The sequence below is a fragment of the Haemaphysalis longicornis genome, unplaced genomic scaffold (assembly GCF_048455015.1).
Source record: "Haemaphysalis longicornis isolate Haplotype H1 unplaced genomic scaffold, Haemaphysalis longicornis Haplotype H1 scaffold_13, whole genome shotgun sequence".
NCBI classification, from domain to species: Eukaryota; Metazoa; Arthropoda; class Arachnida; order Ixodida; family Ixodidae; genus Haemaphysalis; species Haemaphysalis longicornis.
Genome location: NW_027526233.1, coordinates 1571667 through 1599544, shown reverse-complemented (window position 1 = coordinate 1599544; position 27878 = coordinate 1571667). Strand labels below are relative to the sequence as shown.

General features: G+C 46.2%; 1 protein-coding gene across 1 annotated transcript; it reads left to right on the top strand.

The window, feature by feature from the left end:
* Window positions 1–117: 117 nt before the first annotated feature.
* LOC144163981 (AB hydrolase superfamily protein YfhM-like) lies at window positions 118–27329 on the top strand. Its single transcript, XM_077694615.1, has 6 exons — window positions 118–534; window positions 5058–5185; window positions 6611–6723; window positions 13573–13741; window positions 20499–20635; window positions 26092–27329. The coding sequence occupies exons 1-6, from the start codon at window positions 292–294 to the stop codon at window positions 26412–26414; spliced, it is 1113 nt and encodes a 370-aa protein (XP_077550741.1). The 5' UTR covers window positions 118–291; the 3' UTR covers window positions 26415–27329.
* The last annotated feature ends 549 nt before the right edge of the window (window positions 27330–27878 follow it).

Below are 27878 nucleotides of genomic sequence, written 5' to 3'. Positions count from 1 at the left end.
AACATGATAGTTCAAAAGACTGCTTGGACCCATAGCCGGAGGCTAGTATAGGGTCCAATGTTGAGATACAAAACAGGTTCACAGGATTTGCGGTGAGGCCCACCTGCGGCATATTGTGACAGCGATACGCTTCATGGATTTCTGTCCAAATAAGACTTCCATTGTGCAGAACTTGTATTTTTCGAGCTCTTTCGGACTGGCGATTGAGCCGTTGACAGCAAGAAACCAGACGCCATATACAATGGCACGTCGGCGAACTTTTTTTTTTTATCTTGCAGTGGCGAAGAAAGTATGTTGTGGGGCCTCTTCAAAGCGTGCTGTGTGGCGTCCACCGCCTTCTGTGCCTTCCGTCCGGCCTCGAGCCGCGTGCTGTTTCTTATGATCGGACTCTGCGAGCTTCTGCGGATGTGCCTGCGCGTTGCGGCCGCCGTCTGCGTGAACGGCTTCGGTGTTTTCGAGGTACGACAGTGGACGGAGGAACCCGAGTGCCTCAGGGATCCAGAACTCGGGGTGCACGCGACGGCCACGCTCAAGGTACGCCCATCTCACACTCACAACAGCGTGCAGTCAAAGATCTGCGGCTGCGGGCCCTCTTGCCGAAAACAGCAGGGCAGTAGTTTTGACCGACTAGTTCTGTTAGAGTCACCTGCGTAATCAAACATCATCACCGTGTTCCTTCGGAGCCGACATCACGTGCACACTGCGATTTCCCAACTCTAAAGTCGAATGACAATTCGGGAGGGCCTTCCATGGAGCAAGCTCAGAAACGTACCTAAGGCCTTCTTTGCATGCTAGCAACTCTTGCAGGGGGCGCCAATGCTGGGTGCAGTCTGGTCCGTAGTTTGAATGATACGGCCGCTTTTTGGATGCGAAGCATCTCATGCTCGGGGCTGTGTCCCTCCCTCCCTCGTTGTCATTGTCCGCACTCTACTGCGCATGCGCGTGTCTTCAGCCCCGTCAGCGTTTTGGCTGACGTCAGCACAGTCCACTATAAAAAGAAATAGGCGGCGCCCGGTTTCGATCCCACGACTCTCTGGCCGCAACGGGAGGTACGTGGCGCTCTTCCCACTGCGCTACAAACCGAGAGGGGAGCATGTGCTACGAACGCGCCTTATGTCCTTCACTTATTCAAATTACGTCAAGAAGCTACTGATACAACGAAGGTACGTGAAGCTGAACGTCAACGGAAACGACGAACTGAAAACTAATTGGAACTTCAGTCGACCCCATGGCTGCTTCGCAAACTACTCAGGGTTCCCCCACGGGAAGATGGTGTAGTTTTTTCTACTAGGCTTGCTGAACCGCAAATTCAAATGAAATGTAAATATGGCCACCAAATGATGCAGGGTGTGACTTCCCTTTTGGAAATGATTGCGGATGTACTTTTCGCGCCGAACGCTTCTCCTCTTTCGTATGCGCAAGAAACACATGGAAGCCATTTGTTTTTGACATTCGATATTCGTAGGCTTGGTGCCTGCGGTGACCGGCAAAAGTACTGCTTTTGCAGCCTACAATACTGTCAACTGACACAGTTTTCCCTCATCGGCGGGGGGCCGTTGGAAGTAAATGAAAACTCAGAACTCGAAAATGAAAACACCAGCACATTGACATTTCGGCAGCTGTTGAAGATCACCAGCTAGTGTATGCGAAACATAGGTCTCCTCATCGGCGTCGGTTGTAGCGCACTTTAGTGAGCCGACTCGTAAAAAAACCCATGAATTATGTGCTTCCGGGAACAAGAAAAAGGACAGGTTTGCTTGTTCGACTACCAGATTTCAAAACCTGCACTGAATTTATTTGTTTTCCATTTCGTGATGAGCTGCTACAAAAATAGCTGGCTGAAGATAAAAAAAAGTTTCTTAAAGGCCGATTCAAAAAATGACTATGAAAAGACAGCATAATAAGGGAAACCAATTTTAAACCAAAGGCTCGGGGTATTTATATGAAGCGGAGGGGAGTCATTTGTATATATAACGACACAGGTGGACGCTAAAGTGGCACCTAAAGCGTTTTGAAGAAACATAACGAATATAGAGAAGCGTAAACGAACGGTAGACGGCCCAGTTTTCTTAACTGCATAGCAAATGAAACAGACAATTAGCTTTTGATATATTTCACCACGAAATATGTTACTGCACAAAACGAAAGCTGCGGCGAGCTGGCACACCCTACACCCTAAGAGAACAAAAGCACAGAGAACAGCAAAACTGCACAGACGCAGCGTTGTGACGCGTATGTGTTCTCCTTGTATTTAGCTTTGTTATCGCTGTTCTTTATTACAGGGATGCCACTCCTTGCATTCAGTTCCTGGTGTTTTATTTTATAGAGTATTGGGTGATAGCTTCAGACTGAATACAGAGTTTTACATTCTCAGATTTAATGCAACAAAAATATAAAAGCTCCCTGTATGACAAGGTGTAGCTGTAGGGGGAGTTGGTAATTAATTTCGAAAAAATAGCTACAGCGCGAGAAATAGCTCTAACCGTGTAAACATGAAGGTAGTGCTTAGTGCTCCCCACAAGCCTGTGAAATTTGCCAAAGACACTATGAAGACTGGTGTGAAGAACCTTATGTGCTAAGTGAAGCATCGTGTTCAGCACATCCCATGTTGGGAGCGTGTGCTTTATCTCATTCCCCTGAAGAAATGTGGGTGTGTGTGTGCCGGTCCAACTGGCCGATGCCTTAATGACCGATTGAGGGAGCACGACAGCAACGTCGAAAAAGGGAATCTTAGCCTTGCATTGCAAATCTTTGGGGTGAAAACCTCAGTTTGACTTGTGCGATGTGATAGGAAGAGGCGGAAACCAAGCTACGCGAGAAATAATTGAGTCACACGAAATTCAAAGGCCGGGCAGTAGATGTGCGATATGGGCGTCAATCACCTTGTCTCAAAACGAGATAGATTTACTATCCAACGCGTGATGTGCGTCGGGTATGACTAAACTTGGTGCCTGTGTATCTGTGTAGATTGTGCCAAGTGCGTGAACGCCTATTGATGTGGTGGTGTGCTATCACAGATTATACATCCGTTTTTATTTTTGTGGTTGTTGTTGTTTTGTGTTAATTTTTTGATGGTGTTAAAGTGAAGTGTGCGGATAAAAGGTGCAAGATTCCTCTTCTTAAATTCAATTGGAAGTCAGCGCTCGTACCCTGGTCTTTTTGTGTCCTTGTTTATATTCGCGCTGTAGCTATTTCTTAAATTTCTTTGTATGATGGCGCCTCCCCAAAAAAGATTTATGTATGAAGCTCCTACGAGAATTGAACAGTGAATGGAATGCTGGTGCGCGTAAAGTGGTAACAGCAAATTGGAAATTACAGGTTTTTGTAGAACTGCGGTCTCCCCCCAGCCGAAATGGTATAAAATATAGCGTTAACTTGTACACTGATGTTCAGATTGTTACGCGAACCTTAAGCGCGATATATTCGCCGATGAGTCGGTGACAGTATAATTCCGCTCCGAATTGCTGGGAGTGCAGCTGGCGTAAGCAATAGCGTGCCCACCGTCACTTTCGCTGAACAAGCACCCCCCCCCACTCCAACCCCACTGGCATCGGTGCGCACTTCAGTTGGCGCCTCGGGGGCAAAATGGCGAAGAATCCGGCTGGACGTCAAAAGATAATTCAAATGACGAAAAGCGACGGAACAGTCTGTACTCCGTTCGAATGGAACGTTTTCGCGCAGAATACACGTCAGAGAATGCGCTATGTCAACAAATCCAGGGATAGAACTATCAAAAGATTAGCAAAGTCCCGCGAAACTGCGAAGTTCCTTTTCAGACGTGGGTTCTTTAAAGCAGCTAACGGCTCGTTTATTCTGCAGATCTGGTCGGACGCCTTGTTTGTCGACAACAAGGTCTAAGACCAGGGTTTGCCGCTATGCTAATCGACGTTTCTTTGAGTTCAAGATGAGCCCAGCCATTTCTAAACAGTCCAAAACAGTGGCTAAGCGCGTGTTGTGCTCAAGAAATGTCCTTCCAGAAATGACGATATCTTCAAGTTAGCACATGCACACTTCCCACTTCAGGCCCTGAAGTACAATATCCATGAAACGATCAAACGTTGCAGGAGCGTTACAGAGTTCAAACGGCCTAACATTAAATTCGAAAACTCCATCAGGTGTGACAAACGCTGTTTTTTCTTTATGATCGGCGTTCACGGAATTTTTCCAGTAGCCTGATCGCAAGCCCACTGAAGAGAAGTACGAAGCCCAATGAAGACAACCTATTGGATTATCTCTGCGGGAAAGTGGGTAGACGTCTTTTTTAGTAAATTAGTTGAGGCGCCCGTAGTCAACGGAGTAGCGCCGTGACCCGTCTTTCTTTTCAACCGGTGCTCCCCAGGGGATTGAAGACTCTCGAATCACGCCATTTTGCAACATCTCTTGCTTGTTCAGCGCCACAGTGACGGTGAGCATGTTATTGCTTACGCCAGCCGCACTTTAAGTCGAAGCGGAATTATACTGTCACGGTCCCATCGGCGAATATATGGCGCTTGAGGTTCCTGTACATTATTATTGCTAACACAAACAAACTGTGCCGGGTATTTTAGTGGAATTATAGCCATGGTTTTGTACTGCCGAAGCGAAAAAAAAATTTCTAAGGCTCCCTAACTGTACCGGGTATTTTAGCGAAATTATAGCCATTGTTTTGTACTTTCAAAGCGAAACGAAAAAAAAAATTTCTAAGGCTCCCCCTGCCTTAAAATAACCATTGGTATTTTTGGTGTTCTAATTTTTTGATGCTCCCCATAGAAGAAGAGGTGGTGACGACAAACCTTCAGAACTTGTATTAAATCTTACCGACCTGCTGCGGTAGCTCAGTGGCTAAGGCGTTGTGCTTCTGAGCACGAGGACGCGGGTTCGATTCCCGGCCTCGGTGGCCGCTTTTGTGATGGAGGCGAAAGGCAAAGACGCCCGCGCGTTGGATATTTCGGCGCGCGTTCAAGATCCCCAAGTGGTCACAATTAATTCGGAGCCCTGTATCACGGCGCGTCTTATCACCTCTGAAGCCTGGGCGCGTTAAACCTCATAAATTCATAATCAATGATTTATACTTACAGGGAAGCACAAAAGTGCACTACGTTTCAGCCGGAAGTCAGGACAGCCCTTTGGTTATTCTTCTCCATGGCTTCCCCGACTGCTGGTACTCATGGCACAAACAGATACCGGAGCTGAAGAGAAATTTCTGGTACGGTTGGGCATCGTTGTGTTGAAACATGTACGGAATGGGTTATCGTAACCTTTTTTAAAAATACCGCAAGTGCGTTTGTGATGCAATACTAACAAAATAACGGTGTATAGGCTTGATAAATGCCGAAGCTTGTTTGGGCATAGCACGTGATTCCATGAAAATAGAATCTACAGTTCAGCGACGTACTGTAGCCTTCAAAAATGAGGGCGTTGCGGCTTTTGAGGGGAGTGTGTTTGCTTTTTAAACCTGAAAATCGCTGATGCGGATGAACATATGTCTATGAGCCTTGATTAGAAGTAGAACTTCAAAGCTTAAAACTTCGGCGAAAATATTAGGTGTTCTTCACGCTTGAGCACTTATGTGCATATAACCGCAACACAACTTTCACTTGGGAAACCTCGCTACCGGGATCATAATAACACATTTTTAATCATTGCATTAGTGGATTCGAGGCTATAGTTCTCGTGTATATAAAAGATACAATAAAAATGTCTCCTATTATGCAAATTGCCTATGCAATAAGCTGATAAACACCTTCGACAGTTTCATTTTGTTACCTACATTGTACATCCATGAATACTTTAAGCACGCATTTTTGACGTGTCTGAGCTTTTAAGGCCAGTTATTTGTGTAGGCGGCCGAAGAGGGTAGTTTTCGTAAATGTTTGATATCGCAGAGTTTGCGCATTATAATGTAACGAAATCAGTTTGTAAACCTATATTGGACAGTGGGTTTCGTATGGTGGGATTAGTTCGACGCCTTTAACGGGACCCTGCAACACTTTTTGCTTTTTGGATATAATGGATGCTTGTAGAACGCAGTCAACCAACACAAGTACTTCGATTAGGGAGTCGCATGGTTCCTCAGCCAAAAATTACTGTTCCATGCCCATCAGATAACTTAGAAACTCGCTCAAAAATATTTTCCCGTGCGTATGGCACCCCTATGGGCGTAACCCACCTTAATGTGCTTAATTGAACGCTCGAAGTGCAGTGAGAAACGTTTATTCGAACCATCTTCCCCTAGAATTATTCCCATATCCCACAACAATGTCTCTTGGCGCCCTCCTTCTTACTCCTTCTAATAAAGTCGTCCATTCCGTACTCTCTCTCCCGGTCTTGGCGTTCTTCGACCGCTGGAATTACGTTATTACAGCGGTGTAGCGGCTGTTGGCCGGATTTCCTTCAATTTCAGCCACTTTAAAAAAGCCACAAAAACAAAGTAAGAATAGAAAGTTGTCTGCTGTGACTGAGCGGATCACCTAGTGTCGCTCCGTGCTGGATCACCTAGTGTCGCTCCTAAAGCTTTCGCAGCGCTCCCAGACGCGAAGTAAGGAGTGAAAGCGTGTTGGAGACTCCATTTTAATACGAATGTCGCGCTACTGATGTGGCGTTACAAATTAATCTTTTTTCCTTCCGCCAGGGTAGTCGCGCCAGACATGAGGGGCTACGGACTGTCCTCGAAGCCCTCACGCGTTGAAGAGTACCAGGTGTCTTACATCATCGAAGACTTGGTGGGACTAGTCAGGCTCTTAGGTAAGTGTTTCAACAATAAAAGTAATTCTGGTGATGTATTTGTTTGGCTACAAATTTCAAATTAAATCAAGCAATATGGATTCAAGCATGTGAAGTTACACAGCTGAACAAACTGTGTAAACTCAACGATCGAAAAACACTTTTGATACGAGTCACACCTAGACATCCTAGACTTGCATTAGTTTCGTTAGGCGCACGGAGGTGTTTACGCATTCGAACGTTCCAGTTGCACTTTTTTGTGTAAATAGTTTTTTTTTTCTGTTAATAAACGGCTGTATTAGGAAGTAAGAAGGTCTTGCGCTTGAGAGAAGCGAAAGTGCCTATAAATTGCAGGTGGAAATGGCCGCGGCCAAACGTACAGCAAATTTAGTCTCTTATAGTGCAGAAAACAAGGTTGCAGGTATTGAGCACAAGTTTGTTGGCGTATTACCAAGTACTGGCTGTGAAAACATATGCTGGACTCTTCCTTTCTGCACCAAAAAGGAGATACAGTTTCGACAAAAGCCTAGTAAAGGTGCAGAATGGTCTTAATTACGTGCAGTGGCTTTTAAAAGAATGAAACCGCATGTCCGATGAGCGTCTGCATTACTGTATTGAAGTGTTTCAGAAGCAACTGAAAATTGTTGCTGATAAGTGTCGGCACAGAACAAGCTTTTAATAATTCAGTCGGCTTTCTTCCATACTCAAAGGCGCACCTCAGTCAAGAAAAAGCAACAAATATTGGAAATTGTTCAAACCTTGCAGTAGAGTGACGTATTATTGGCAGGAGTGATGCAATTTGGGCCGGGACTAAAAAAGTTACACTTATCTTAACTACACGCTAGCGCACACGCGATACGGTCGAGCGGCACTTGAGGCTCCACTACAATCGCCCAGTCACGTTTCTCGGCGGTAGGTCAGATCGGCGGCCGCCAATAGCACATGCGGGATTCGGTGACGTCATGGAGGCATCGCCGTTCATTCACTGGGGATCCACCACTGCAGCGCACTTGTTTTGCTAATATGTGCAGTATTCATTTGAAGTTCTCCATAAAATAGGTGTCACGTTATCGAGACAAATAACTTCTTTTATTGGTCAAAACTTGTATTTTGTCTTGGTAATATTTCTTCGGTTGCGGTTTTGAGGCTCAGTACCACGCGCATTTATAGCGAGACAAATATGACCGCTCAATAAATGCTCACCCGCATGGAACAAAGTAGCTGCATTCGTTACCCGCTGTATTCCTCTTCCAGTTTTCATTACGCGTTGTATTTATTTATTTATTTATTTATTTATTTATTTTATTTATTTAACGAGGCACAACAGCAGGGGGATATACACAAATACATGAATAAATTTATAAATTTCGTCACATAGGAAAAAGCAAAAAAGAGAAAAAGGACGGGTGTGGGGTGTCTGGCACAACTCAGCAGAATAGCGAGTGAAATGCGAAAAAAAATTTCATCGCGGGAATAGCAATTACAAACTTGACAGAAACGTGTGGAACAGAGTGTCAAATGTACAATAAAGAATATTACTAGGAAGCCTATTTCATTCCCCAATAAAATGGAGCGCAAAGAACCCTTGTAAACACCAGCACGGAAGCCACTGAAATGAATTTTCAATTCATGGTCCACCGCTTAGATACAAAGTGCGGGAGCAGCAATAAATCTTAGTCAATGCCAGCTTATTTTAAAAATAGATACGGTGTAGTAGTTCAAGTTTGTGATTGAACCGACGTTTAGTTCGTGGTTCCCAGCCCAACTCTGCATTAATTGATGTAATGCTAATGTTAGAACTATAAGTTTTATTTACAAATCAGGCGGTGCGCTTCTGGGCGCGTTCTAAGAGTGCACATTAATGGTCAAATTGTAGGTCCCCAACAGCGCAGGCGTACTCTACAATGAATCTCACGTTGTACGTTGGTGAAATGTAAATGTTCCTTAACTTCTACAGGTACATCACTGAAGTTATGTCTAAAATTCAGCGTGCTCCCGGGGAGGCTGAGCAGGAAACGTGTTCAACCTGATGTTTCAAGGTTAGGTTGGATGACAGATACACGATAAGTCATTTATTATCCGACACTCTTTCGAGAGACATACTTGCAATAGTGTATTTTGATAAAATAAAGTGGCGGCTCCATATGAAGAACAGGTGCTGCCATTTCGCAACATTTAAAGTGATTTGTGATTTTTAACACCACGTTTGAATATGGTTAGATCACGTTGAAGATGGCCCGTGTCATCTGGGCTTTTTATACCATGATAAATAACCCAATCTTCTGCGTAAAGGCGCCCTTTCCAGGTGAAATTACTCACAATAGCAATAATATGCATGAAAGGATAAGCAGAAGCACTAAAACAGACCCCTGCTGAACACCAGAACTAGCTCTCACAGCACTTGATTGGCAGCCGTTTATCAGGACTGATTGGGTGTGATTATGCAAATAACCTGTAATCCACTGAAGTACGTCATAATGTAGATCAAGAAAATACTCCTCATGGATTAGCATCACGTGTGTAACAGAATAAAATGCCATTTAAATATAAACATACGCAGTCTGTCTCTTCTTTCACGTCAAATGAGGAGAAAAGACCTTGGAAAAATACTGCTAATTGCGTTGTGCAGAAAAAACGCGCCCGAAAGCCGCATTGGCAATTTATAAAATGTTTCAGATTTCAGGTATTTTATTATGTCGCTATATATTATATTGAAGAACGGGGGTCGCGCTGACTGATGGAACCAGCGCAGAGATCTGTGGCATCGGTCGTGCTGGTTGATCAACAGCGTCAACGGGGGTGGTGGACATTGGGAGCTTTCGGCTTCGAAGGTCCATGATTTGTGGTGGTTGACGTTAAAACCGCACCGTACCCCTTCAATGGTGTTCAGTTAAGTCAACTGTCCAAGCGAGAGGTGGGTAGGAGCAGTCGGTTCAAAAAACGGTCACGCCGGAGACCTCCTTGCTAGACGCAGGGCACTGATGATGGCTGTTGCAGGACCGGAGCACATACCCTCGTGTAGATTGACAATGGTTGTGCACATACCGTTCCCTTCTCCAATTGTTCATTACATATTCTAAGATTTTACTACAGACACCTGTGACAGATATTGGCCTATAGTTGCCAGGATTGCTTTTTGGGCCACTTTTGTGAATGGGCAGGGCTTTTGCGATTTTCCAATCCTCAGGCAAGTCACCGGTAGCGAGGGACTTGGTAAAAGAAGTAAGGAGAAAGTGGCCAATGGTGCCAGAACAAGCATGAAGGGCGTAAGCGGGAATGCCGTCAGTCAAAAGTTATCTTAAACGTTCTGGAGTAGCTTAAAGTACATCATTCTAGGCGACAATGACGAGATCGACTCGTCCATCTATTTATTCTGCGACACTTGGACCGTTTTGACCATACGTTCGACCTAACACAAACTGAAAGGAGTGATTGAAACAACTAGCGTTTTTTGACAATTAGAAACTGTTGCGACGTTAACGTCATGAATGGGCATACCTGGATGTTGGTTGCCCTGGGATTTGAAAAATATACGTATTTCTCGGGAAGTTTTAGCCTAGTTCCCAAAGAGAAGAAATATTTGCCTTGAGCAATTTGGCCCGAGATTTTAGGTCTTTGGCGAGGAGCCTTACGGCACCATTAGGCTCTGTTCCGTCTTCGTTCTATCGGTTTGCAAAAGAGAGCGCTCTTTTTTTATAAGTGAATATATGCCCCGGGATCCAAGGGCTTGTCGGCATGCTTTTTTTGGTAGAATATTTTGCTAGACACATATTGTTCTGTTAATTGATATAATTTGTTTTTGAAAGCTTTGCATAGAGTGTTGCAATCATTTCGATAAACTCCGGTAGAAAGCATACAGGTTCATTAGGTGATGAGAGATAATCTCCTTTATTATAAAAGAAAGATTATCTTGGGTTATTGGGCGCAGTTTTGAAATGAATTGGTGGTAAATAGGCCAGGACGGAGTCATGATCACTAATTCGAGAGACGGATACAGTATTTTAGATTAGTGAAGGCTTATTTGCGAAGAGATATTCTAAAGAGAAGCGCGGTGTTTTCCCTTTCTTCACTGGTTCGGTTGCAAATTGGAAAATATAGTTGGGATGTATCAACTCGTGGAAACTAGGAGAGAGCGCATACGGGTCAGTGGTAATGCATTCTTGGTCCAACCACTAAACGTACCATGGTAAAATCACATCCAAGTATGCAATCATGTTTCAATGTTTCCAGGGGATCTGATAAAGACCTCCCGGCTTCCGGATCAGCGCATGCGACCCGATAGTCATGACTAATTCGTTACCAGACAAATCTGGGGTATTTAAAGACACTGTTATGAACTAGATTGTAAGCTGGCATCGACAAGGAAGAAAACGCCTCCACCTTGGGAATTTCTGTCGCTACGATATATGTCAATGACAGACTGGAAAACTTCTGCGTTCTGGAACCGACTATGAAGCCTCCTACCGATAATAATTTGGGGCATAACCTTTGAAGTAAGCGCAGCAAATTCGTCAACACCGTGCTTGAGGCAATGACAGCCAAGCTGACCAGCTCCTTGAGAGTCAGTCAACGCTCCTTGGGCGTCGGTCAACAACTGTTCGCTATGTTTTGAAAATGTAACTATTCTAGGCAAAGGTAGAACGAAATGAGAGAGAGAGATACTCGAAGCGTTATATATCAGATAGCAAAAATAAGGAAATTGTGTTAGCGTACCGTCCAGTGCCTTGAGTGATGGAGGGATTGCATTTCTACAAGGCTGATTGGGGTGGTTTCAATGAATATTGCGAGTACTTTTTTGTGCTAAAAACTGCGCATGCGTGGTGGTCGGTTGATCGTAGGATGTATCAGTCGTCAAATTGTTATTGTTTCGTTGTTTAATCGTTATTCCGGTGAGTGCGTTGTGCTTTCTTTGTCTGTGTAATTGTTTTTTTTTCGCTAGTGTTTCCGAAACGTCAGAATACATATCTTAACAATTCTACGATAACTAACTTGCTGCCTCTACATTTTGAAGCGTTAGAGTTTTAGATATTTATATATTATGTTATGTATCAGTATGTTCTTAATCCTTATTGATACGGTTTGCCGGTTTAATGCGATTAAAATCTGTGCCTCATGTGTGTACACGTTACTACTTTGCCGCCAAATATTGTACACAATCTTTTGGGGACTTACGTTTCTGTTACTTTTTTGTATAACTCTTTTGTATATCTTCATTGCGTTGCTTGAATAACACACTGTTCAAAACGTACGCAACTGCTGAGAATTTGTCTTCTACTCATATAATACAAAGGGTATCATTTCAGTGCTTTGCTCCGTGATCCCTGTAGGTACGCTGTTTTCACACAATACATATTTTGTTACGAATAGTAATGAACTGAATATCCGAAATTAACCATAAATACAGTGTCGGCAAAAAATACGAAGAGTACAAAGTACTTTAGGCAACTTATCGGTTAAGTGCTTAAAACACATTGAAGTAACAAGATGCAATTTCTTGTTTACAGGAGTAGTGACACGACATTTGAAAGCTGCCATGACAATGTAAAAGGCTCCCCTTGTAAATGAAGATGTCTCCAGCAAGCTTCAACAGTAACCACCCCGTATAAGCTATTATAAACCCATTTCAATATTGGGCTCATGAGAGAGCTCAGAACGGATACCCTTTCGCAGTGCGCACCAACATGACTCTATCTGCGCCTCCAGGCCTCAAACATCCGCGTGACGTGACTAACGCGCTGACTGCAGTTGGCGCGCGCTGCTCCGGCGTGTGTATCACGTCACTGTTTTGGGACTGACGTCATGCTGCCTGGGCGCTTGGAGATGGTGGACGTGCGAGCGTCCGGATTGGCAGTGGTGCGACAAGAACAGTAACGTCACAAGCGCCCTCGTGTCATGGTGGCATCCTCGGTGTTCGTGCTGTTGAAACCGAAACTGACATAAATAAAGAAGGCGGTAACTAATTATTTACGCTGCGACTACCCGCCTAATGTGCCATTCGATGACTAGTGGGCTGGCAGGCAGCCATAACATCGAAAAAACGTGACACGAAAATCTCGGGTCCGTAATCCTTCGGCGAGTCATCATGTGCGTAATGTTTGCATTTGTGCGGGGCTTAGGAAGAGTACAGTCCAGAACAGGCAATTTCCTTCTCTTCTATTAACGACAAACGTAGCTCCGCAAGCGGCCGGCGATGAAAAGGTTTTTTAGCACTAATAAGGCATGATTATGATGAGAAAGATATTTTGCACTGGGCCGGAAAGATATTCGCTAGAATATGCGGCAGGGAATGCACCGGGAAGTGGAGCAGAAAAGGACTCAACGAAGCAACTAAAAACGTCTGGAGGTGGGAGGGGCGAACGATGCTCAGACAGCGCCAGTTGCTGGGCTTTCTGTTCAAGAATTTTGCGATGTAACGTGATCTTTATTGCCTTGGATATAGAACGATTACCTGCGTGATAATACCTATGCAGCCAAGAATGACGGTTTTGCGCTGAGCAAGCGAGTGCAAGCCTCAGAGTGGCGAAGGTAGCTTTCGGCAAGCGTGTAATGACCGCTGCAGACCAATTGGAGGACCTTTTTCCGAAGTAATTCGCCGCTGCTCTGGGAATAATGCGCCCGTATCACGTCAAAAAAACAGTATAACTCTTTCAGAAGCATGGAAAGCCACATTTACATACGGCATATAAAAGCGCAGTTGGTCCACCTCTCCCCTCGTCTGGAGAGTTTAGTAATTGCAATGCCTGTCGCTCGAAAAATGATTGTCTGGGGGTGTTGATTAAACTTTTGTGATTATCTTCCTTAATGTCTTCTACAAAAGCCAGTATGACCTCTGCATGTCTTGGGTCCTTAGGAATGTTTATTTCCTTGCAGGGAGGGACAAGTTGAGCATCGTCGGTCATGACTGGGGTGCAATCGTGGCATGGTGCTTTTCCAATAAATACCCACATATGGTAAACAAGCTTGTTACCATAAATGGCGGTCATCCTCACACCATGCGGCGCCTGCTGGACAGCAGTATTTCGCAAATGATCAAATCTGGGTGAGTATTAATCGATATTGCAGTGAAAAAAACTAGACTTTCATAGGATCCCCGGTGTGGGAAAACATATCGCGCAATTAAATTGACTATTTCCATCTTTACCATACCGCGAAAATGTGCGGACAGTCGCCTAAAGTGTTAGCGGCGATTGCAGTCGCAAACTTCCACCTTGTACGCAGGCTGACACCCACGTCTTTGTTGCTATTAACCGTTTTGATGACTGTGCCTGATATGTTACGCAGAAAAATACATTTCGTACGAAACCGGAAGTCTACATAATCACTTAATGCGACCAGATTTACCGTATAGGTTGCAAAAATGCTGCCGGTAGTTCTTTACTCCTATTGGGGAACATTTTGAGCCCCACCACGATGACTGCGAGCATTTTAAGGTTTTGCTGTAACAGTGTCGGCCTATAAGGTTTCTTGTAGCTCTCGCATGATAGCAAAAGTGAGCCAGGTCGTAAAACGTGCTTGCAAAACTGTCAACGCGTGAAGCCTTTATATAGAGGTCACAGAGGGAACTGCGCGAGCAATAAAAAGTGTTGTTGGGCAATGTACACGAGCGTGGGATAATCAACGACAACCGATCGATTTCCGCCCGTTCGCGTGCTAGCCGTCTCATTTACCTAGGCGAAACGGCTTCAAAGGTTTGGTGAAATGGCTTCAAACTCGTGTTTGAACGCAAGCTAGTAGGATTAAAGACGACAGTCTTTCTTGGGTTGCTTAAACGCGAAAATTCTGGCCTGTCGGTATGTCTGTCGGTCTGTCAGTCTGTCCCTCGGGCATGGAGCAAGAATAAGACAGGAGGGGAAATGGAGCGTCCTGAGGCATCCTTATGACGTTACAAGCACTTGGCGGAGGTTATGTTTCCGGCATCTGGTGGCAAGTGAAGAAACTGCGCGGTCATTGCCAATTGCCACAGCCGGGATAAAGGGAAGGCGCGCGTTCTGTTCGCGCGTGCCCACTCCACACTCTAAGGCAAAAAGGACTGCAATAGGGACTAAAATACAGCCGCGGGCAACCGCGGGAAACCGTTAGTCTTCAAGGGCAGCATCTGTGGCAGAGAGTGTGCCCTGTGCACAAATGCGGACTATATGTTCGTATCCACCGATCTACAAGGAGTAACGGGAAGACGAAACACATGCATTTAGTCCTTTGCTACACCGTTAACCCCTGCAATTGCATCGTCGTTGCCATTTTGCGCACATGTCTGTGGACAGATTTAGATTTCCAAAACACAAGTCATTGCACTTAGTGGGTTCTTCACCCGGTGCCACGGGAGAAAATATTGATGCTAATTATAAGAAAAGCGCCTAGGGTTAATCGAGCGGCGCGTAATGGCAAGGAGCGGCGAAACGCGATGGACAAACGCTTCTTCGTGAGGTTGAGTTGATACGCAGTGTTGCATACGACTCGCGCGAGGTAATAACGGCCGATGAATGATTTCAAGCGCGTCAACCATAACAAATATTACTGACAATAGCAAACCCTAAGCGTAAGGGAAATATGGATGCTTAATAGACGAGAAAAACGCATGAGTTGCTGATTACAACTGCAAATTAACAATGCTCGCTCCAGCTAAGCATTTTGAAATGATCTTTGACACTCTGTACGTAATTGCCTTGTGAACCGAAGCTATGAGAATATTGAAACTGCTGTAAAACGCGGGTGCATTTCCCCGTCTCGATCATCCAACAACTCTAACTTGAAGAATTCAGGCTAAGCAACAATGAATTTGGTTTCACCGATGCAAGAAAATATGGTCGGTTTCCCAGTTGTGACACTCCCACAGACGACCGCTTTCACATACGATACCTAGAACACTTAGCGTATCTATCCAACACTAAGAATACGCTTAGTTCGCGCTACTTTGTGCGGAAACAAATGCGTGGTCCGATAACCCAGCCACCTGTCACAACTAGGCGACGAGTTGGCTGTTCTTTACGAGAAAAAAACTATGGTTGTGAGGCTCTACTTACAATGAAACTGAGCAATAGTCCCCAAAGTTAGCAAAGTGCTAAGCGCAAAGCGCAAATCGTGGTCGCATTCGCTTGCACGGATAGAAATTCGGACACCAGTTGCAATGAGTCTGTCGCTTTGTGCACAGCGCTACACGCTGTACACTTGAAGATTATCTACCGTCACTTCCGTCCGGCGGCGGGTATAGTGGTAGTGCGCTGGGTTCCTTGAGTGTCAAGAGCCTTCCCAGGGCTAGTTGGTTGGACATACTGAATAATTTGAGGCGCTAAACAACGGGGACCAGAAAAAAACACGTAGACACAGACAAGGCGCCACTTTATTAGTGAAAACACCTAGGTAAAATACACTTTCGTGACGTCATACAAACGTCACACCAACAACGCGTTTATTTATTTATTTATTTATAAAATACTGCACGCCACAAAAAAAGGCCCAAGCAGGAGTGGGAGGTGTTACAACGATAATGATGTGACCAATTTCATTGTAGTACAGGTCACAAGTCATAGTACATAGTCGAAAGAAAAAAAAAACAGACAGGTTAACAAAATATTCACAAGTAACAAAATCACGCTTCAAAGTAATTTTTAGGAGATTTTAGTACATTTGCAGACTGAAATATATGGTGCGGCAGTTCTTTCCAGTCTGTTATTGTGCGAGGGAAAAAAGAGTACTTAAAGGTTGTCAGTGCATGCAAAGATAGGAGTGAATTTGTAAGAATGGTATCCTCTAGTAGGACGCAAAGATAACAGAGTTGGAACGTGAAAAAGGTCTATGATACTGTGTTTCCTTGACAGGTGAAAAAGAAATTTAAGTCTCGCTTGTTTTCTTCGTGATTCTAAATTTGGAATTTTATAATTTATTATTACTTCCTTCGGGAGTCAGACTCACGGAAGCGATTGTAAAAAACCAAGAAGCTAATCTTTGGACTCTCTCAAGATGGTTATCTTTTTTAGTGCACGTAACCCAGACTTCAGTCGCGTACTCTGAACAAGGCCGGACTATTGTGTTGAATTCGAGGAGTTTAGTTCTAGGGGGGAGCTTTCGAGGGTGTGCCTTAGTAACCCTAATTTTCTACGGGCAGATGAGCAAATCTTTTCAATGTGGCAGAACCAAATGAAATTGCTGGCGATTGTGAGGTGAAGATATTTGTAACTTTCTTTAAGTAAATTGGGAAGTCCTTTAATACTGTACGAGTTAGTTAGTGGTTGTTTTTTGTTATTAATGCACATAAGTACGGCTTCCTCAGGGTTTATGTGGATGTGCCAGCACTGACGCCAGGTATTAACTGCATCAATACTTTGGTCTTTTTTTATTTTCGTCCTTTAATACTGGTCACCTGTGGATGTGACTGAACGAAACGGAAGGCAATTATGGGCGAACAGCCCCCTTTCAACACCATGTTTGGCACAGGATGTACTATCATTGATGTAGATTAAAAACAGTAGTGGTCCCAGAACACTACCCTGGGGAACTCCGGAGTTAACGGGAAGAGGGCTAGAGTAGGTACCGTTTATATCAACAAACTGGGTGCGAGAAGATAGATACGATGATACCCATTTAACAATTGGAAACCAAGCACGTTAAGTTTGTGAACTAATTTCGACTGGGGTACTTATCAAATGCCTTGCCGAAGTCAATGAAGATAACGTGAGTTTCACCGGATTTATCTAGGACAGAGGAGAGAGAATGTATACAAGAAACTAATTGGGTTGCAGTGGATAGACCTTTCCGAAACCCGTGCTGGAATGGTGATAGTACGTCGCGCTCGTCTAGACAATTAATCATATAGTTAGAAATAATGTGCTCAAGAAGTTTGCAACAAGTGCTTGTAAGTGATATTGGTCTGTAGTTAGACGAAAAAGTGTTAGTTACTTTTTATATACGGGAATTACTCGCGCAATGCGCCACTTTAAGAGAACACTGCCTTGAAATAACGGTAAGCGAAAGATAGGATTGAATAGGAGTGGAAAGGAAACGAAAATCGATTCGGCGTAACAACATAAAAAAAGCATTTGGTAGGTTGTTGGGACCACAGAAAGAATTTGTTTTAAAGTAGTACTGACACGAAATTTTAAAGCTGAGATAACTATGTAAAACGCTTCCTTTTTATCAGGAGATATCTCCCAGCAAGTTTCAATAGCAACAGTTCAGCGAAACATATTTAAAATCCATTTTAATCTTCGCCCGCACGAGAAAGCCCAAAGCGGGCCGACGTGACATCATCTGCTACGTGCCCCAAACTGCCGACGTCGGGGCTCCCGTGACGAAGCCGACGCGCTGGCTGTGGTTGGCGCGCGATGCTCGGGCGTGTGTACACGTCATGGTTTTGGGACTGACGTCATGCTGCCCGGGTATGTGGGGACGGCGAAGACCTCGGCCGGTCTGGGCGCGCGCGTGCGCTCGCTCGCGCGCGCTTCCAGAGAGGCAGCGATACGGCAAGAATGGTGACGCCATGTGATACATGCTGTCATGGCGGCCGCTCGGCGTTTTTTTGTCGAAACCGAAACTGACACGAATAAACGACGCCGTAAATGAATGTTTACGCTGCGCTCGACCGTCTAATCTGTCATTCTATGATTAGTGGGCTGGTAGGCACGCATAGCAGCGAAAAAAACGTAACATAAAAATTTCGTGTCAGTACTCCTTTAAGGTTAAGAAGCATGGAAAATACACCTTAAAATGTTATGAAGTCAGGATCAATTTCTACCGAATTACTACCAAGGCACTAATAAATGAGCATGGATTGAAAAAAAAAAACAGAGTGAAAGTAACGGTTAAACTTTGTGGCCATTTGTTTCTCATATTATATAATTTCAGAAGCAACGCGTGTCCATCTAAAAACGCGATTTCTTTCATTTATTTATTCATTTACAAGTTTATTGAAGGAAATATTGCAAAACGTTGCCTTGGGGGACATGGCTAAAGGCAAACCAGTTGCCTGACGGAGGCCCCGCCACCCTCAGCCGCAGACGGTACGACAAAGCAATAAAAAGTACAAGAAAAAATTACAAGGAAAAGAAGACGCTATCACACACTGATACAACTGGACGGGGTTTCAATTTTTCTACCAAGCGGTTTATAATTATGGGGTACAGAAGAACAGAGTAAAATACAAAAAACAGAACACAAATACAAAACATCGTGGTGTTACAAAATAAAAGGTTGCTTATAGTTACAATGGTACCTTCATATCTATTCAATAGAAAAGAGTAGCGTTCAATAAATTTCTTGTATTGTGACGGCATTGTTCCTGAAATTGGAAGTCTTAATGACTTCCAATATCACCGGATGTTCGTTCAACACATCATGTATTTTGCGAGACAGTTTTTGGTCCCCATAGTTCTTTCTGGATCTAGGCTTCGTTGATAAGGTTTTTCGCAACTCATACGGACTTTCTTTTATTTGGCATAAAAAACACCGTCGGTCGCATTATTTTATTAGTGATAATGCGGCCGACGGTTTCCCACCTTATGAATGAAGTACGCCTCCAAAATCCCTCTTTCTTGCTTATCTCTGACGCAAAGTGAGAAACTGCAACGGCGTAGCCGCAAGGTGCGCATTATTTTCCTCGAGCCTCGCTTCCCCTTTGTCTTCTTCACGCCTTTACTGCCGGTGCATGGCCTTATTGGTCGGATTGTCCGCAGGCAAGCCACACCTCCAGCTTTTGGCCTCAGAGTTTTGCGGCCATTACACTCGGCCACACGGCGAATCTGAAAAAAAACATAGTGATATGTTCGACACATCCTTTTTCTGATGCATGACACATGTACAGCGAACATGTCTCTTCTCCACCTATCGAACAGTAGCGACTTGCCAGGTTAAACTCACTCTTGGGAAAGTTGGTGCATATTTGGTAAACCTCAGAGCGCGACTCAACAAGGACAACAGAAACAAGACAACACAAGCGCTCACTCGCAAGTAGTTTTATTGGAGGCATCGTCTCATATATATACACAAAACTTCCCCGGAGCATGCACACAAGAATACCACAGAAACACCACTGGTGAGATAGCTTCAATCAGATAGCAGCTTCCAAAAATTGAAACTCACTGGCACGCAGTAACACCGATGTGTCACTCACGCTCTGGTCCCCGTTCTTCTTGATATGCAAGGCTTCTGAAAGCTCCCTGCCCATTGTGTTTTCACTTCGGCATAGAATTGTCATCTTCTCTGAATAAGGTCTGCCTTTGGACTGCGAAGGACTGAATGGCCTGCACTGAACACAATGCGCTGTTTAATGGGCATGTTCTTTTTCTCTAGTGACCAATTATGCTCGCGTGCCCCAACATTCACACACCTCCCCGTCTGGACGAGTTGCCCAAGTTAGCAAAAGCTGTGTGAACTAGCAAAAGTAATTTCTTAAGTTTATTCTTCACGCAAAAAACCCACGAGGACTTGATGCCCTTTCGGTGTATTATTAGAGAGCCGGGATCCTGGCAGTCATATATTAGCAGATTTTTACAAAAGCATAAGATCGCCTTATCATGGATGTCCCATTTCTTCCTAAGAGTTCAAAAGAAGTAATTAAAAATGTAATTAGAAATGACAGCTCGGTACGGTATGCCTTTTCGGTTGATGTTGAGGATTTGTTTTATCCGGTGCGTCATTCGGAGCTTTTCACGTCTGTCAGGCAAATGGTGTGGCAAACTTCCAGAATACATATGGTATGTCCGTGAATAGCCTTATGAGTTTACTAGAGTGTTGCTTGGACGCGACATACGTTTTTTTGAGCACCAAATTGCAGCACCAAACAGCGAAAATCTTTCCCTCTACAGGTACATGGTGGCCTATCAATGTCCGTACGTGCCGGAAGTTGCACTCAGCATGGGCGATTTTGCAGAACTAAAAAAACTTTGCAGCGGCTTTGACCCACAGGAAACATCGGTTCTGCAGTATTTTTTTTCCCAACCAGGTAAAATTTTTTGAACGTTTGAATTTACCCGACTGAGTTGCGAATGTAAATTACAGCCGTTCCATTTCAGTGGAATAGCTTTAAACACCAAGCGCGACGTGAAGGTGTAGAGTGGCAGTCCCATGACGGTCCATCGGTGTCTGTAGGATGCGTTCCTGTGAGGAGTAGGTCTCTACCCTGCCTTTGATATTTTCTCCTTGTAATTGAATGCTAATGAGAACCCCAATCACTTGTTTCCGTTTCTTACAAAGTACAACCTTATCAACAGGTCATGATGGTTACGATGGCGAATAATTTTAAAGATCCTTGGGATGCGTAAATAATTGTTCCCAGTCGCAGGTATAAGCAAAAAAAAAAATATGCGCGCCACCTTCCTGCGTAAAACAGTATGTTAAAAGTCCCCTGCTTAAGCAGATCACTTTATTGCCAAAATACCCATACTTGTTTTTTAGCACACTTTGGGGTAGCCATACCGGCCTGGGTTTGAGGGCTTCAAAAGTCTCTACATTTATGCCAGATTTGTGCGAAAAATGTATTGTCTATAAAAGTACTGCATTGTTGTAGATACCGACTTGTTGTTTTGGGTGAAATTGCTTCCCGTTCTTACCGTTAGCAATTGGCAGGTGGCCAGTGAGACTGGTCATGTGCACACATTTTTGTCCCTCACGGGATCGCCATTTCTATCATTTCTATCATGCGTAAATAATTTCTACCCTTCTATCATACGGTTAAGTAAAACCCATGCCGTTCAAGAGAATTTTTGCATAAGGTTGCATAAGGCGGGGTCGCCTTATGCAACACCGGCGACTGTTGCTAATTTCCTCACCGCGAACCAGACAAAGACAAAAATAAAGCGGACACGATGCGCGGGACACGGGCGGATCGTGACGCGATTGGGGCAATGGCACGGGACACTCTGCTGGCCACGACTCTCGCGCACGGATGCCGAAAAACGTCCTTCCTCTTAGTCGGTCCAGCACACGAACGGAGCCCGGAGACGCCACCAGCGACCAGAGGAAGCCTCCAGGGCGACCGGTAGGACACGAGTCAAGGCAAACCCGTCCGAGGCACCGAACGTCGCCTTGCAAACCGGGAGGTGGCCCAGGAAGTCCGCCACAGCCTTGCAGTCGTCGTAGCCCGTGCACCATGACAATGCTATGTGGAACGACGGAACGGTGCCTCGAGGGTCGCAGGGGCCGGCGGTGCATGCAGCGGGCCCCAACTGCTAATTTCCACGCAATGCACGATACTCTCGCAGAGGTCTGTGATCGGGCGCAACGTGGCGACTAGCCCGGAAGCGTCCCATCTGCTCGCGGAATCGTGAGGACCTGCCGAGAGGCTCCATCGTAGAAAGGACACGGCTGCGCCCTGGCGAGGCCTGAGCTCCATGATGGGGTCGCGCGCGCCGCGAAGCGAGGACCAGCAGGCACAGTGACTACCACCACTGCGTTATCACCGAACGAAATGCCACTATTCACAAGAAATGCGATACGAAACATCCAAAAACTACCAACAAATATACACAAAAACAGCCATGCGAAACAACATCCGCTACAATACATTAAAAGAAAGAAGACCATGATTTCCCCACTGGGAACTGACGGTTGGACTCACGTTGAGGGTGCTAAATGGAGTTACGGGTTCCCACAGCCAATCGTGGTTACCGGGACAGAACCACAGCCACCCGAGGAACAAAATTTCCTGGCGTCCACACACCAGAGTCCCGGCTAGCAGATGACTATCCCGTGCCAGTGTCCCAATCCCCGCGACGTTCCGCTCGTGTCCAACGCATTTTTGTCTGTTTTATCATTGTGAGCCCGGTGCGTGGTGTACGTCGTCAGTGCTTCATAGGGCGACCGCACCCGTCGGCTGTTACAACCTAAACTTGTAATTAATTGATAATAGCGTACAAGGCGAATGTTCAGTGTAAGGTGTGTTTAGGCTGGTCCTGCTCCTCATATTCATGCACAAACTCCAGTGTAGGGCCATAAGCTTTAGGTAACATGCGATCCAGATTCCCACGGCTGAGGATTCACTGGAAACATTCTCGTAGATTGTGGACCGCAGCCAACTGCAATTGTGAGGCCAGCGGATTGAAATTTTTTGTCACCTTCAGTGTACGTTGTAGCAGTTCGGCCTTGATGCCACCGGCCAGGAGGAGCATACGCTGAATCAGTGGTTCGACAACACACAGTTTATTTGCCTCTGGCAGGGTCCTGTCAGTAGTTCGCTCTCCGCGCGGAGGGGGGAGGGGGGGGGGGGTGTTCAGAGCAGTGGTCCGCAGCTGTCTCTGCAAGCACGCCCAAAGAAGGGATTCCGGGACAGTGCACACGCCCGTTATAAAGAAATGTCTGGGCCACCACGCATAGTTCTGCGCAGGGGTAATCGCGCGACGCTTTCCAGGCGCCCGAGATCGACAAGATACGCCGGTCGCCCTGCTTTGAAGCTCGCCCGTAAACACACGCACGTGTCCAAACGTAGGTTGGCAGTGTCCGTCCGTACGCTCCCACCCCCCTCTCAAAACGAAACCGCAGGGAGAGGCCCGTCCGGCGGTGGAGAATGAAGTTTTGGCACTCGACAGCCGCGGCGTCGCAGGATGTAAAGCCTGGAAGGTGGAGTCAACCCGCCGACGGAATGGTGTTCCTCAGGAACGGGTGCCGGTGGATGGACACAGTCGTTGTCATCTCGGTGGTCTTGGTCTTCGTCTTGTTCTCCTGCCTGGATGAACTGCTCAAGATCTGAAACCTGAATGGCGCCACACTGTTCCCCTGTAGCGCAGCTAGTCAACAAGTATAAGACAGCCGTGACCGCGTACTCACTCTATAGGGCCCATCCTACCTGTTTATGCCGTGAAGCGTCGTGCTGCGTCACTGAGGGGATGTGTACGCTTGAGTACCAGACCACCAACGTAGAATTGGATGTCTCGTCTGCGCTTGTCGGACTGTTCGGTTTGTTCTAGTCTCGAAACGGCCGGTTGTTCACGGTCCTCTCGCACGGCGCCCGTCAGCCGCTTGTGAAGGTCATGCTAACTTTGCGTGGGGTGTCGAAACGCCAACCAAAGCCGCTGCTACTAATTGTCCAGAGGAAATTTTAACTCTCACAAAACTTAGTTGCGCAGGAGAAAACCCAGTTGAACTGTTTACCGTGGTGCGTGTCGTAAACGCCATTACAGGAAGCTTTAAATCCCAGTCCTTGTGGCGGATAGGGTGAGCGACAAGCATGGATTTCAGATTTCAGTTTACCCTTTCGGTAATGTTTGCCTGTGGGTGGTAGGTTCACGTTGTGGCAATATAAACTTCCAGGGCATCGCCGCAGTCTATGAACACCTTACTGGTGAAGTACGTCGCGTTGTATTGTGTGGTAACAGTGAGCGGATAACGGCGCTACGGCCCATTATGGCAAATCACTGCTCTGCACTTCCGACTGCTTTCACACTGAGTGAAACGGCTATAGTTTTTTTCTCTTGGTGGTGTCCTTTTAAATAACTATGCATATTGCCACTGCGACAACCGGGCAAACAACGAAGCTATCGTGGCTCATCGAGATGGCGTACTTTATTTACAGAGAAAACGTAAATTGCGCACACGTTCACTGCAATTGTTCATATGTGAAAAAGCGAAGCTAGTTGCAATAAACACATGTTAGGTTATGGTGCGCTCGCATTAGATACACATGCACTAGCGGTTGCTTGTACAAGCACGGAAGATATTGCGGTTATTGGTACAGTGAACTTTACGTACTGCACACGGAAAAGTTAAAGTTTTATTTGTATTGATAGAAAAGAACCATAATTTGATTGTGTAGCAAAAGTCGCCGTAACAGAACACGCAGCAATGGAGGGCCCTCGAAATCAACGTAGAAAAAAACCCGATCAATATAGAACCGTAACTACCAAATTAATGCAGATGTTCCGTGTAAATCTCCTAGGGCAGTAAAGATGGTTGTGGTTCGTTTCCCTGAAGTCCGGTGTCGATCAGGAACCCAATCGCCCGGGCTCCGGTTGATTTGGCAGGAGGCTGGCAGGGCGATGGTGTTGAAGTTCTTGGAGACGGTGGTCGAATTGACGAACTCGAGGCGTTGAGGTTGATTAAATGAAACGAAGAGTTTATAGACAGCTATTTACAGTGGAAGACTGGGTACATGAGTAGAAAAAGGAAAAACTTGCTTCAGCTAGACGCTAGCTCCGAGTGCGCACAAGTAACTCGAGCTCCTCAACTTCGTCTAACTCTCCTATCCTCGGAGCGTACACAAACCGCTCGAGAAACGACGGCCGGGACTCTGTCTCGCCGCAAGATCCGTCTAGTTGCCCGGTACGGCGCTGTACCCTAAACCTCCGACGCGACTTTAACCTCTAACCTAGGGGGCTCACAAATCCTAACCTAGCTTTAACGGTCGAGACTCCTTGTCCCGCCAGGAACTGCCCAGCTGGGCGCTCAGACGAGAACGATTTCCAACGGCCAAGTTCGGCCTTGTAACACCTCGAGATCACCCTCTCTCGGGAACGCCCCTGTAGCGTTCGTACACGCGTAAGGGAGCGCCCAACTTCACGTAGACAGCTGTCACTCAGCGCGCTACGGAATATTCAATAAGGCGCCGCCATCTTCGTGTCAACGGCATGCTCGCGGACGAGCAGGTGCGCGCGACCCCGCGGGGTGAGAGCGAAAGGCTGCGACAGTGCACTGCACCGCCCGGAGCGCATTAACAATGGTGTCTCGCGCGGCGCGCGCTTCAACGCCAGTAATTGCACCATCTCCGCGCGTCACGTCGACGGTTCGCGGAGCCCGGCGGCGCCGTCTGCGTTCTCAATGGGGGATTATCCCTGTGGTATTCGGTGGGCCAGACAATTCGTCTCCCGTGCGCGCCGTCCCGAATTGGTGACGGCTGCGGCGTAGAGTCCACAGTGCTGAGCCCCAAGACAGAGTGGCGGGTTCTCACGAGCAGCCCGGGCGCCTGGCCGCTGATCTCATAAGAGAACCTTACAGGGCCCATCTCCATGCTGCGCATAAATGAAAACTACTAGCTAAATGCTACGCTTCACAATGACGAAGATGCACGCACAAGCAAAACATCTGTGTTAATCGATTTTCAACATTGCAGTGCAATGTTCGGTGTACTTGTGAGTTGAGTATTCCTCTGATATATTTGCATCATATAGCTCATCTAATGGGTGCAAGAACTCTCTACGGGGGAATAGACTTAAACTATCAAATCTTTTCACATTCACACCGTTCGCGGCATACTCATCTCCAATCTCTCCGTTTTGGCTTTGCCTATTTTCCTCCTAAAGCGGCGTAGCTCGACCGAGGATGTCTTTACGACGACTTCTTTTTACAGCCTTTTTTAAGTTTGTTTCACTTTTTTCCCTCTATTTTTGTTTTTCAGTTTTGCTTGCATTTCGACTTGCTTCAGGCTTCAGAGATTGCAGTATTCTAAATTATTACTTTACTATTCCGCAGGTGCTCTCACAGCAGCAATCAACTACTACAGGGCCGCATATTGCAAAGAGCGGCAATTGAGCAACACCCACTTCAATCGGCTGGACGTCCCTACACTCGTAATATGGGGCTCCAAAGACCCATACTTGACGGTAGACGTAGCGGACCTGAGCCGCCGCCAGTCACGTAGAGGTTTCGTGCGTTACCTTCAATCCGCCGGACATTGGCCTCACTTGGAAGAGCCGGCATTCGTAAACGCCGCGCTGAGTGCTTTCCTGCTATGCCAAGATGAATCAGCGAGACCGAGAAAGGCGTTGCTCCGACGCTGCAAATCTTCATTGTGATTTCAGGGGTATGAAGACATGTGTAAATAAAAAAAACACGTTTTTTGAAAATCGTGCAAAGGAAGCCGGTACTGGCGGTCGCTGGTGCAGTAGCGACTTGACGAACGAGTACGCGACCAGTGACGCAAAGCAAAACAACGAAGCACACAATTTATGCCGAAACAGCCAAACGGTATTCTAGACAGGGCGTCTCACGCAAGCCGCTTGCTGCGCTCGTTCCCCGCGTTTAGGAGCATGCGCCGGCGTGGATAAAGGTTATGTACGCATGTATCACGCATGTATGTATATACAGCCATGAACAAATGAAAAGAAAAGACAACAATGTCGAACAGAACACACAAATAGCGCCATTTTCTGAAGTGGCGGGCCACCGTTTTTTATAGGGCGCATGTCGTCTACCCCAAATGAAATCCAGCGTTTTGTAGAGTTGGGCAACTGCAAGGGATTTCCTTGAAAACAGGTGGAAATAATTTTAAACTTGCACTCAAATTTCTGAAGGACGTAGTGCCTAAACGCGACACTAGTTACGTGTCCAAACAACTCCACCGATTTCAACGCGTCATTGAAAACCCGCATGAAGGAATAGGAAATGTGGCACATTGTTGTTGTTTTACCCGAAACAAGTTTTTACGTCTTTTAGCATCACGTGCAGTTGAAACCATACAGTTATACCAGGCCGATGTTACTTGTTAGTTTTGGTTCGATCACTGGGCTGTTAAACGTTGCGACCCTCCTCCTGTCACATTTCCGCTCTCCCTGGCGCCACTGGAAGAGAGCATGCGTGATAACCCTCTCCCAGGGAGATAACAGCGAGAAGTGTGTTCGTATGCCGTGAAGCTGAGCTGGAGGATAGGAATTGTGTCGTGCGTGCACTGTGCTTGACAACTTTATATTGCACTGTGCATCAATGTTTCTCGGCGCACGTCACCTTCGCTTACTTAACGCGAATAAAGTGTTCAAGTTCGATCTGAGCTGGCGTCTTCACTGCCCAAGCAGCATGCGCTGGCCTGGCCTGCAGGAATCAGCTGCACGCCGGTCGGGCCCAGCGAGGGCAGGGATGGGGGCAGAATCAAAGGAGGGTGAGAGCATCACCTCTCCCCTCCCTCGCTGCTCCTCCTCGCGTGGTGGTCGTCACAGTTTTACGCTTCGAAGGCCAACATGGCGGCGGCGTGGGTATGGCTAGCGCTCACGGAGGAAAGAAATTTCTTCCTCCGTGCTATAGCTGGAGTGAACTGGAATGGGGGAGCGGCTCCTGAGGACGGAAACGGCGTTGCTTGTGCCGCGCGCCGTCGACCACCGCTAGAGTGTCTAGGGACGCTGCCAGGGTGTCGAACCGGAACCGGAACCGAACCGAAAACCGGAACCGAACCCGAATTTTTGCCCGGAACCGGAACTGAACCGGAACCGTATTTTTTCCGCCATTTTGGAACTGAACCCGAACCGGAACGAATCGAAGGAACCGTT

Bases quoted from the DNA above. Each gene is read 5' to 3' on its own strand.
- LOC144163981 (XM_077694615.1), top strand. From the start codon at position 292: ATGTTGTGGGGCCTCTTCAAAGCGTGCTGTGTGGCGTCCACCGCCTTC. The intron at 535-5,057 runs GTACGCCCATCT...TTATACTTACAG, and splicing joins ACGCGACGGCCACGCTCAAG to GGAAGCACAAAAGTGCACTA. The intron at 13,742-20,498 runs GTGAGTATTAAT...TTCCCTCTACAG, and splicing joins TCGCAAATGATCAAATCTGG to GTACATGGTGGCCTATCAAT.